The sequence below is a fragment of the Neltuma alba genome, unplaced genomic scaffold (genome assembly GCF_004799145.2).
Source record: "Neltuma alba isolate B1F8T4 unplaced genomic scaffold, ASM479914v2 tig00012056_pilon, whole genome shotgun sequence".
NCBI lineage: Eukaryota > Viridiplantae > Streptophyta > Magnoliopsida > Fabales > Fabaceae > Neltuma > Neltuma alba.
Window position 1 is genome coordinate 3,611 of NW_021636620.1, and position 12,705 is coordinate 16,315.

Below are 12,705 nucleotides of genomic sequence, written 5' to 3' on the forward strand. Positions count from 1 at the left end.
ATAAAAAATGAAAATTTTTTTTAAATATAATAAAAGAAAAAAAATGGAGAATAAGAGATAGTAGGGGTAGTCATGAAAATCTTGTTTTCCTTCTCAAATCTCTCCATATATGGAAAGAAAATTTGGAAAGAAAATGAGGTATGGGGTCCACCTTATTTTCTCCCCTACTTTTCCTTCCTCCACATTTTCTCTCTTATCCAAACAAGAGAAAAGTTGTTTCTTCTCATGTTTTCTCTCCTTCTTAATTTTCTTTCAATCCAAGCAAGGAATTAGTGCCCACAAACCAGCGAAGGGGTTAGTCACTGGATCTGCTGGTGGATACCTTAATGTTTCATAAAAAAAGAATTAAATTTTAATATAGTTTGTAATTTATTATTTATTTATTTTTATAATTTAATATTTTAATAATAAGTTTAAAAAGATTTAAATCTGAACCGTTAAAATATTAATCTAATGGTTAAAAAAATAAAGAAAAGAAAAGAGAATGAGAAGAAAAGTGGAGAGGTTCCAAACTGACCCGAATTTGGATCCACTTGAACCAAAATCCGAATCCAATATAAAATTGACTACATTTGCGTTTATAATTTATATTTGTAAGTTATAATTATAATACTCATCCGGTCCTTAATATAAGACCCATTTAACTAATTTGATTAGATTAAGGAAGTTAGGTAAGTTAGTTAATTATAAAAAAAATGATACATTTTTCCTAAAACACCATAATCATCTTTTTTAATACTCCATCTCCCTCTTCTACTTAATTATGGTTGATGGAGTATCCATAGGGGTAATTTAGAGAAAATTAATAAATATGAGAAATGGGTCTTATATTTAAGACTAAAACCAACTCAAGAATTGGGTCCTATATTAAGAACCGGAGGAGTATGTAATTTATTAAAATTGTCTTTATAAATGGTATATTCCATTTCCAACGTGGGTACGGACTGAAATGAAGTGAAATTGCCCATCATGTTCGCTCCTTCTGCCTTCTCTCCCTTGACTTCAGTCAAATTTTCTATGGGATTGCCCGGTCCGTGGCACAATTGTAAAATCGCTTTTCCCGCCATTTATCAGCTTCGTACATCGCCTTAACGCCATTCCGTTTCTACTTTCTCACGGAAGGGAGTAACCCAGCAGGGATCTTTCGGTAGGGTTTCTGGCAACATCGATAGGCCATGACTGATTCACGGGTTCCTTTTGGGCAAAGTCCTCACTTTCACCACCCAACCGCTGGCATCATCAAGAGGGTTCGATTGGAGAACTTCATGTGCCATAGCAACCTCGAGATTGAGCTCGGAGAGTGGGTCAATTTCGTTACTGGTCAAAATGGAAGTTAGTCCCTCCCTCCCTCCCCGTGCTGTCCCAATTTGGGTTTGAGATTTTCTTTGGCTGAACGTTTGTTCTATTAATTTTTTTGGGGTTGTACTGTTTTCTTTGGATGACTGATGAATTGAGTTGAGGGGAAGTGTCGTTTTTTCTGTGAAAAATGTCGTTGTTTTTTTTTTTTTCCCGAGATAGTTTGACAAAATGGTTTGTTCTTGGTTCGGAGAGTTTCTTGTTTCTTTATTTCTTGTTCGTTTGTTTTTTCATTGGATATAACAATTCTTTGTCGCCAAGAGGAAAGCAGAAAGGGGCAGAATTGATGTCTGATGAATCCGTCTCCTTTCGTTTGGTTATTTACAATTACAGGTGGTAAGAGCGCAATCCTAACTGCATTGTGTGTTGCATTTGGATGTCGAGCAAGAGGGACTCAGAGAGCAGCGACTCTGAAGGATTTTATAAAAACCGGCTGCAGGTCTTTATGCACTTATTATTCTTTTAAGTTTTTAACGAGGTATGAAGGGGGAAAGTTGGGGTGGGGGTGGGGTGATAGGTGGCTGTGATTTGTGGGAGGTTTCTTTATTCATCTGACAATTCTAATGTAGAACTGTCCATAAGCTTCTGTCAAGCTCTACACCTTCCTCATTGTCTTTCCTCAAGAAGAAAGGTTGTCTTTACAGTGCTTATCCTATGGGAGCATTGAACTTGAGACATTCTGCTATTAATGTGAATTTCGTTATTGAAGAATTGAACCTATGCATCACTGATGCAAGGGTTATTCACCTTTCAGTAGGAAATCGTTTCCGTGTCTTTGAAGTTAATTTTGTGGGAAACGGTCTGTTTAAAATGTTAGTAAAATGACATATAGAAAAGTCTGCAAAAACATATTGGATTATAAGTATTTGTCGCACATTTGATTGAAACATCATATATATGATGTTTTGCTTATCAAACTCGGAAAATTACATTACCTTCAGTTGTATGTTATGGTTTTTATTGTCATCACCCCAGATTTGTTCCTTAACTCATATAAAACTGCATGGTTGATTTCTTTGGGTTCTAACAACAGTTTGCTGTTGCCTCTTGCCAGTAATGCCGTCATCCATGTGGAAATAAAAAATGAAGGAGAGGATGCTTTTAAGCCACAAATATATGGTGATGTGATCACTTTAGAACGCAGGATATCTGAATCCACAAGCTCCATCGTGTTAAAAGACTGTAGAGGTTTGTTTGTAATTCTAATGTTCTTAAATGTCGAGTTATTTGACTAGGGTAAATATGTTTGCAATACGACTATTTTTATGGGGCTACCCTTAACATACTGTTGAAGTCTTGGTGCTAGTTCCTCAGTTTTTAGCACTTTGTTATATTATGTTGCTTCATGATTAACTTTTAGATTTGAAGTTGAAGGAAGATTCCAAAGCATTGGTGTTTTCCACTGGTTATCACCTTTGGGGTTAAGGTGGTGGTTAGATTAGGCACTTTGCATTATGTGTTTACATATGTTTGGATTTGACTTGGTTACAATTTCACTAATTTGAACAATGCAAAACTAAATGACTATTGGAATCTTGAGAATCAAAATCAACAACTCATATTGCAAAAGAAAGCACTTGTATGGCATTGGTATGAATCACAAGTCATTAGTCCTAGTAATATTAATTTTTCTATTGGCAAATGCTGAACAAGTATGGGCTTTAACTTTAGATGAGATATATTTTGTGATGAGAGAATAAATGGTAGAGGCTAAACAAATATAAAATATTATCGGAAGAGATAAACGATTTGAAAAAAGTTATCCTGCTTATAAAAGGTATTATAGCAGGAGTTAATTTTTAGTAAAATTGCGTGAAAAAGAATTTGGGTTCTTTTAGGGTCGCTTGTTTGTTATCTTAATTGTTTGGCAATAAGATGGGAGAAACGAAGCAAGCATATGAGTTCTGTTAGTAGCCTAAGAAGAGGATAGAGATTGAACTGAGAATCTGAGTCTATAATGAAAGTACCTTAGAGATAGGATTGAAATGTTTTGTAATGAAAGACTTTCTGCCTACTAAAATGCCCTATTGTGTCAAAGTTACCAGTCTGTTCTGCATTATTTTCTACGGGTGTTTCTTTTGTTAGTTTTTGCACAAGGTGGAGTGACACCTTATTATTTCACTTATAATAATTGCAAGCCTATTAGCTGACCAAGGAGAAATAGAATTGCTAAAAGACCTACTGCTTTTACTGTAGAAATTGCCCTAGTGACCCATGTTCCCCCCTAAAATCCTGAGCCTGCTTAATTTGAATATTTGGAATTTTTGATAATCTTTGCTGCCTATTCCAATGCAAAATTTTTTAGCATTCTCTCTTTAAAAATAAACAAAACTTGTGACGTCATTTTTTTTTCATTGTTTATGAACCAATCACTGATTTAATTTTCCATTTATTTCAGTTCTCGTAATTGTATATTTGTTCTATGTTAACAGGAAAGAAGGTTGTCAGCCGGAAAGCAGAACTCCAGGAAATGGTTGAGCATTTTAATGTAGGGTTCTCTCATCCTCTAATGCAGTCACTGTTTTGGTCAACAACTTTGTTAGGGGAAAAAGAAGAGACGTGCTAGCAAACGTAGACTATCCTCTAAAACACACAAGAAAGAGCACCAGCGGTTCAAAATATGCTATGCTTGCCAATTCTTTTTGCATGTTGTAGATAAAGAGCTCTGAAGTTATGTTTTTGGTTCCTTCACTTTTTTGCCCTATTAAATCCCAAAATGAGGTAGTAAACACTGCCCAATTTAACTAATTTACACCCCCAATAAGTTAGTTTATAGCCTTTAAAATTCCACATTCTTCCCACGGTTACCCCTTATTTAATAGGACATCTCAGTTAGAAAAACCTTATTAATTAAACCGGAATTCAGGGTTTTTGAGAAAAACTTTATTAATTATGCCTTGAAAGACCAAGAATACCTCATATTTTTGAACCTGATACTTCAGAAAAAATGTCTTATAGTTTTGAACAGAGAGAGTATCTCTTAATGGTGGTGGCTTGCAGCTGAGGCTCAGGTTTTTGAATCGCCAGAATGCTCATCACATGATTTCCTTCCCCATACCCTCCCTTGCACGAGCCCATATTCCCCTGACATGGCCATGTTATTTTTCTCTTCTGTTCTCAATCATTGAGCAGGCATGGCATCAGGCTGCCAACCATTCTTTTCTTCCTGTTATAAATCTTCAATTCTTTTCTGGACTCACTTTTGTTCCATGGTTTTTCCTCTGCTAAGTATATATGTATTTCAAAACAATTTGACCGCTGAATTATGACACCTTTAGAATGCTTGAGCATTATTTAGTTTGCTTTTGAAATCATGGGTGGCCTTGATGGCATTTTTAACTGTTATCTTCCTTAGGAACAAATTTTTCTATGTTTTATGTTATCAATGGTTTATGTCATTAATAGATAATAATTTTCATTTATTGGATTTACCGAGTGAGAATCTTTGTGGTATTTGTCTTATGGAAGTTATGATTTCTGCATGTTCTGTTGATCAACGATGAAAGGTTTCAACTATGCATTTTATTGTTTTTTTTAGTGGATTTTATTTTCTTGGAGTTGTGTTCTTATGCTTAATGTATTTGTTCATTCTTATTTTTTTTAATTTTATTTTTTGCAGATTGATGTGGAGAATCCATGTGTAGTTATGAGTCAGGACAAAAGCAGGGAATTTTTACATTCAGGGAATGACAAGGATAAATTTAAGGTGATGTTTGCATGTATTCTTCTGGTAAAGTTTGTTAAGGTGCTCTACTGATACTGAAATGAACTCTTAAAACAGTTCTTTTACAAGGCTACACTTCTTCAGCAAGTCGATGATCTTTTGGAAAGCGTTTCTAAGGGATTAGAGCATTCATTTGGACTTCTTGGAGGATTAGAGGCTACAATAAGTCCTGTAGAGAAGGAGCTTAATGAGTTAAGAGTCAAAATTACAAACATGGAACAAGTTGAACAAATATCACTGCAGATTCAGCAGTTAAAGAAAAAACTTGCATGGTCATGGGTTTATGACGTGGACAAACAAATCCAGGAACAGTGTTCAAAGATTGATAAATTAAAGGATCGAATACCTAAGTGCCAAGCAAAGATTGATGAGCAAATGGTAAGTTTTCCTTACCTGACATCATTTTATTCTTATTGCACCATAAAGACTTAGATACGGCGCAAATTGGTAGCTAAGAAAATTTCTTTCACCAAGAATGGACGGAATCATCTTCACCATCCCTACTTTTACAGCCCCAGAGTACTTCCAGATTTTAGTACAAAATTTAAGTAGTAGGAGAAAGGAACATCATAGTGAGGGATATGAAATATCTTCTGAAATGGAAAATGAAAGATTCTTTTTTTCTTTTTTAAAAATTTTATTCCATAATATGTGTATGGGCAGAACCTCTTCTAAATGCTTGCATTCTACTCTCATTAGATGCAATAGAGAATAGCAAAACTAGACACCATAGTAGTTTGGTTTCACTTCCAAAAATCACTTTTGCGCTTTAGGAGACAACTCTTCACACTTTTTACCTTGTACAACGCAAAATCATTTCTGCACGGCTAATCCAAATGGGCACTTAACCTGTTTTCCTCCCAAACTCAGAAATTTATAATGAAGAATTGCGGCAATGTGCAAGAACACCAAGTATTCACTAAGCATTCGAATCCAAACAGATTATTCTGTAAATTTGAGGTGGTGGCATCCTAAAAATTTAAATCTCAATTGCATACCTTTTTCACAACCCAGATTTAGGTTAACTTTATGAGGTCTGAGTTTGCAATGATATATTGTTATTGCACGAAATGAGTTGATGTACAGATTCCAAATGAAACACTTGACCTTATAAAGGTTCTACTATGCTGGATATTTGATGCTCTCTATCTTTTTCTTTTTGCTTCTCAACTGTGTTACATATGTGTATCACGTGTTTACTTTGATATTCTAAGGACTCTTTATTCTGCAGAATCTGGTCGAAGAATTGAGTGCATTCTTACATAAGAAGAAAGGTCATATCAAAAACTTGTTTGAAAAGACATCTGAAGTGAAGCAGAAGAAGCAAAATTTACAACAATCTATATCTATGGTATGGTAGAGTTTGAGGTTGTACTGTTCCACCTTTTCACAACACATGAATAACAGGAAGATGAAATTTCATCCTGCAATGAGTCAAATATGATAGAATTGAAACTAGACATATCTGCTTCTATGTGGGCTTAATGTTTTTACTTGCCAAGTACGCATTTCCCCCCCCCCCTGGTTTTGGTAGGCTTAAACGAGCTGATTAATTTTTTAATGATTTCATTTGCATAAATTATTTTTATCCTTTTTTTCACTAGAGTCAGTCTGTTGAAACTCTTTAACATTTGAGATTTCACTTGTCTTATTTGTTTTACTTTGTTAACTTGTGCGTTACTTGTTTTATCATTTAGGATTTTTTTTATTTGTTTTTTTTTTCCTCCTGGACTTCAGATTCGATTATGGTCTAGCCAGATTAGATGTGATTTTAGTCATAAAATGTTGCCTCTCTCATCTATATATTTTCTAGTCACCTGAATGAATAAATATAACCTGTAATCAATGTTTTTGGCTGACTCAATAATATTAGAGCCATGATTAAGTTTACTGACTTCAGCTCTCATGGTGTTACTACCATGCCACAAAATCAAGGAAACGATGTGCCATCTGCATAGGGGGCTAATAAGATATTATGTATGATCATTGGGAATTGTCTTGATGGAGGAAAATATCTCTAGCGGCCACAAAAATTCGTCATGTTTGTTTGAGGAAAACGGAAGACTATATCAATTGGAAAGCATTACCATTGAGTGTCATTGAGCATTCGCAATGTGGTTCGCCGAGAACAGCTAATTCATGTCTTGATTTCTCAGCTTATTGAGACAGGCTTTTTGCTTACACATTTATATTATTTCTGGTTATTGAACGAATATGTATCATAGCCTGTAATCAACATTTCTGGCTGATTTCACAGCCAAACAAATGTATGTGCTTTTATTTATTTATTTTTTTTTTTACACACTCTCCATTTTATGCTTATCTTTGTGACTTTTCATTACACCGGGTGATGCATGAGTTTTCCCTTAATGCGATTTTTTTCTTGGGTTTCCCAGTCAATGTCATGCTTTTTATTTGCATTACTTAGAATTATTGATTTGTTTATTGCTTTTTTTTTTTTTTTAACTGAAGGCTGCAAAAGAAGTACTTGAAAAAGAACAAGAGTGCACACGCATAACTGTCAGTATTGAGAAGATGGTAAAGCGTGTTAGGACTCTTAAAGAACAGGTGCAGGATATTTACGAGAAGCATGCACAAAGTACTCAGGTTATATATTATAGCTTCTCTTTATCTTCCTGTTTTCTCTGATCCCATCATTTACTCCATTTTCATGCTGCTGTTCGTTTCCTTGTTATTATGATTATCCTCTCTGTTTTTTTTCTTTGAAAGGTGTTAGTGGGCAGATATACGTGTGTGTGTGTGTGTGTATTTTGGGTTATTACATGCTAGCTTGTCTTTGGGACTTTTGACCAGCGTGCAGATATTTGTTTTTCCTGTCAAATCAGTATTTTATTTATGTAGAGATGGTTATGTTAATTCAGATGATTGATTTTTTTTTTTTTTAAATGGATGGAAGTTTATTATACTTCGTAAGAGAAAGCTCATGATCTCAGGATAATGTATCAGTATGAGTTTTTATTTTTATAAATGGCAAATATAATCATCGAATAGTTGATTCAAGTTGTTTGACAATTGTTCCTTCTAAGCAAAAGTCTTGATTGAGTCTTGCGGATGGAATGCGTTTTTGAGAGAGCTTTTTAGTTTGTGGCTTTACTCGGCTGAATCTGAATTAGTCAAGGCGCGTTTTTGCTTATAGAATCTGTTGATCTCTTTTTTTCGTGGGAATAAAAGGTATATTTGAGGGGGGGGGGGGACAAAAATTAATTTGGGCAATTCAAAAATAGAAGTTAAGAAAACAAGTCCTTTCGCAGTGCCACTCATGGATTTGAGGCCTGAATCTTATGGAAACAAATGGCCTATCGTCCATCTCCACTAATACTCACCTCCATGCTTGTTACGTATCATGACAATGCTAATGTTCAAATGAAAGAAAAAGTCAATCTCTTTCCTTTTCTCCCCAACTCAATATTTGTCTCAGATTGAATTTCTTTCTTCATTCATTTATGCATCAACAAAACAGAATTTAATACCCTTAAAATTCTTACATGATTACAATTATAACCACGCAAACACGTGTATACTGGTGGAGTCGCACAAGGGAGAGGCACATGTCATTCTTGTGGTTCTTAAATGGCATAATTCTTCCCACCTTACAAACTCGTTTTAAGGGTGGGTTCCCCTTGTTTGCTTAGGTCCGCATCAAAATTAATTGACATCTGAGCTAGATTGACCATGAAAGCAGTGACCTCTATGAAAAGCACTGCCTATAGAGTGTGACCCAGTGGTCAGAGTGAGTGATGTAAAGTGCAGTCATTGAGGATGTTAACTTCTTAGAGGAAGTTTGGCTCTGGTGCCTTGTGTAATATTGTGAAATCTGTATTTCACATTGATCTAAAAAATAAGATACATCCAAACATATACAAAAAGGAGAAAAGACAAAAGAATAAAGGCTAATAAATGCTAATAAAAGCTATATCATCAGAAAAATACTTGCAAATAGAATTTTTAAGTTATTCTCACAAGTCTCACATTAGGTAGTCACAAGTAATTTCAATGGCATTTATGGAGCTGCATGCGAATCCTTACTAGCACGGCTTTTCATTGTTGTTTCCCTATGTTTGTTTAGGTTTCTTACTGTATATCTTTTACTTTGAGTTTTCTGTAAGTAATTATTCGCTTGACTACAAGATTTTCCTAAATTTTTGGTGCTTCTTATACACTAGTTATAACTGTTTCTCTTAACATACAAACCCCAAGTTTTTTACTACTGTCAACACATTGCTTTATGTTTTAGTGGTGTGCATATAATAGCAGTGTCGCTAACTCTCTTGTTCAACAGGCATTAGTTCCTTTCTTTTTATATCATGGTGCAGGCTGAAGAATCTGAGATAGAGGAGATACTGAAGGTGCTCCAAAATGAGGTTGATGCTGCTGAATCAGCTCTGACAAGGTTAATAATTTATCATCTAATGTCTAGTTTGTATTTCCTGTTGATTTTGATGAGTTTTATTTCTTAGAACTCACTTTGTGATTCAGGTTGAGGGAAGAGGAAGCTATACTAGCTGATAATGTGCAGAGTCAAAGTAATGAAATAAGAAAGATTGCTGATGAGGTGTGAAGATTTGCGCCATTTTCTTTTTATATTGTTTTCTACTGTTATTGTGGAGATTCATTTCCATTTCTTTGCGTTTCTGAACCTTGAATTGAAAGCTCCTTTTCTTTTGCTTGGTTCTATTAATTAATCTTCTAATTTGTACAGAATGGTTTGCACTTCTGATTGTAGTTTGTTGTGTTTATTTTTGAGCCCTGTTTCCATTATGTCAGTGTACAAATATTAACTTATTGGATATCTCTTGAATTTCAAAGCTCTTTCTAAGAAATGCAAGTGTATGTGAATGTGTGCTGCAACAATTATATTCTTCTTCCCCCACAAAAAGGAATTCAATACCATTTTATATATAATATATGCATATTTTTTCTCTTAAAATTTTAAATTTTCCTAAACTTTTCTTCTGTTCTTATTAATATTTTAAAGGCCTTTTCTTTTGCTTTGAAATACATAAATTTAGAAACAAACTTCAATACTAATAGCATACTCTCTACTCTTATTCTCACTCTCATAAAATCTATTGAAAGTAAATAAAATAATTTTTTGTTAGTGCAGATTTTGTTGCCTTTATTAAAAGAGATTGAAAAAATTTATTATAAAATTATAAACGATATCTATCTAATTAATAACCAATGAATTTGATGGTTGTAATACTTAATAATATTTTAAGACCCCCGGCATATATTTTTTATATCAAGACAATAATAAAATATGCTTTATAATTATAAAGTATGTTAGTTTTTAAATTTCAGTAAATTTTATATCCTATAAATATTTAAGATAATCTTTTAATAATTGTGAATAATTATAATTACAATTTTAGTCTTTGGTCGCTGGCCAAAACAAAAAAGGTTTTGTCTTTGGCCACCCTAACTTTTTTGTTGCTGGTTCTGTCCCTGCTTGTGATGTGTTGTTGAATTCAGAAGAGGCTGCATGCTTTCTTTATGTCTAGTGAAGATGATAATAGATTTCAAATAGCATTGGTGGAGATTTTAGTAAAACATGGGTTTTTCCTGCAAATGTTGGAACATTTTTTGTTTATCAATTTCAAAGTCCACAAGATGGATAATCTTCACTATGACTGCTTGGCTTTCTGCTCATGGTTTTAACAAGTGATTGGGCTATCTTGGATTTTCTTTGAGCTTATGTGCTTTGCTGCATATTTGATTTAAAGTACCTCTTGTTACATTATGCTTTTGGTTTTCCGTTTCCTTTTGAAGGATGCCTCATTTCCTTATTTTGTTCTGTTCTTGATATTTTTTTTTTCTTCTGTCCCATAAAATAAATGAAAAGAAAAATAGAAGTTTAACAGTTGGGAGGGCAGCTTGTTGTTGCTGTTTTCTTTGTACAATGTCTTTTCAGGGCATTTTGTTTAACACATGTAGAAGAAAAAGAAAACTTCATGTGTGCCTTTTCTGCTTTCTTATTTCTCTGTTGTTTTTTAAAAGAATGATTAATCCTATTTTCCCCTTGTATCATTTCATTGCTTCGACAACTATTGTTGATTATTATCATTCTCTATAACCCTAGCACCACAGCCACTGCAACAACCAGGGTTTCACTTTTGCTGGTCGTGATCACATCATCAATGACGTGACCAGAGCTAATGATGTCTTGTGCTGTGATTGGCATCCTTAAAGGAGCATCACTGGCTATTCCCCAAGTCTGGGTTGACACAGTGTCCTCTCCTTTATTTCTCTTATTATGTGAATTTTCTTTTCCTTTTGGCCTCGGTGTTGACATGCTGTTTATGTGTAAAGATGATGGACTGGTTTGTGGCGCTAATCTCTCTTTCCCATGTAGTTATCATTGACATTGAATAGAATCTCATACAAAAAAAAAAAAAAAAAAATGAACAGAATACTTGTTCCTTTGTCTTGTTTCTCTCACTAAACTACAAGTAATCTATTTTCTCTCTCAAGAAATTGCTCCCTCCTAATTTACTGGATACTTAAAATGTTCATTGACTTTTTGGATAACTGTTTCCATGCTAAATCTAATGTAATGTTCATTGACTTTTTGGATAACTGTTTCCAGGCTAAATCTTGTATATATTTATATACTTATATAAGTTCTCTTATCTGTATTATGTATTTTCAATTAGATTGAAGGACATGAAAGACGGTATCGTGATATCACCTTTTCCATCCGTGAGCTTAAACAACACCAAACCAATAAGGTATAAGCAACGTTGCTGTTATGGATGTTATTCAAATGGAGTACTTCTTGAGAGCAATATGTATATTTAAATTAATATTTATGCAGTTTTGTTATTGGGGCAATAGATTAAAAAAGTGCAGATATGAGCTTCATTTCTTTTTAATTGTAATGTTGAATGAGCCAGTGATGGCTATTACAATATTGTTGTGAACAGGTTACAGCTTTTGGAGGAGATAGAGTGATGAACCTCCTGCGTATTATTGAGAGGAGTTATTATCGGAGGTTTAAGAGGCCTCCTATTGGTCCAATTGGTGCCCATCTGGTACATGCTATGATATTTATAGTGTATCGTGTTCTTTTCACTTGTGCATATGTTTGAGTTGAATTTAAATGAAGGTATAATTGTTTTCTTATTTAATAAGCACAAAGTACTTTATTGATATAGCTATGATTTTTTTCTTAGTCGTACTTATGCAAGTAATAAATGAAGTTATCGATGTTCGGATTTGATCTCTACAATTTCTCATGTTTATCATGTTGGGTTGTTGTCTGTATTTATTTAATAATGTGGTTTACAGAATCTGGTTAATGGTGATAAGTGGGGTGTTGCTATTGAGCATGCAATTGGGAAGATGCTGAATGCTTTTGTAGGACTGATCACAAGGATTCTCTTCTTTTGAGAGAATGTGCAAAGGAAGCAAACTATGGTCACCTCCAAATTTTTATTTATGATTTTCAAGACCACGGTAACTTGTCAACCTCTCTTCCTCTCTGTTGCCTCCTTCCTATCTATGGTTTATCCTCCCAGTTTTTTGTGTTGCGTCTGGTTCTTTTGTTAATTACTATGATTTTTTTGATAGAATTTTCCTTAATTATTTTATTCTACTCTCTGCTG

General features: G+C 34.1%; 1 protein-coding gene across 1 annotated transcript; it reads left to right on the forward strand.

The window, feature by feature from the left end:
• The first annotated feature begins 986 nt into the window (after window positions 1–986).
• On the forward strand, window positions 987–12,560 carry LOC114721687 (structural maintenance of chromosomes protein 6B-like). Its single transcript, XM_028907534.1, is given in 15 exon segments — window positions 987–1,332; window positions 1,690–1,795; window positions 2,411–2,544; window positions 3,789–3,844; window positions 4,976–5,062; window positions 5,138–5,458; window positions 6,312–6,431; window positions 7,553–7,687; window positions 9,415–9,491; window positions 9,578–9,653; window positions 11,755–11,829; window positions 12,025–12,132; window positions 12,389–12,458; window positions 12,461–12,544; window positions 12,547–12,560. Coding segments are annotated over 15 exon segments (1,620 nt in total). The 5' UTR covers window positions 987–1,175.
• The last annotated feature ends 145 nt before the right edge of the window (window positions 12,561–12,705 follow it).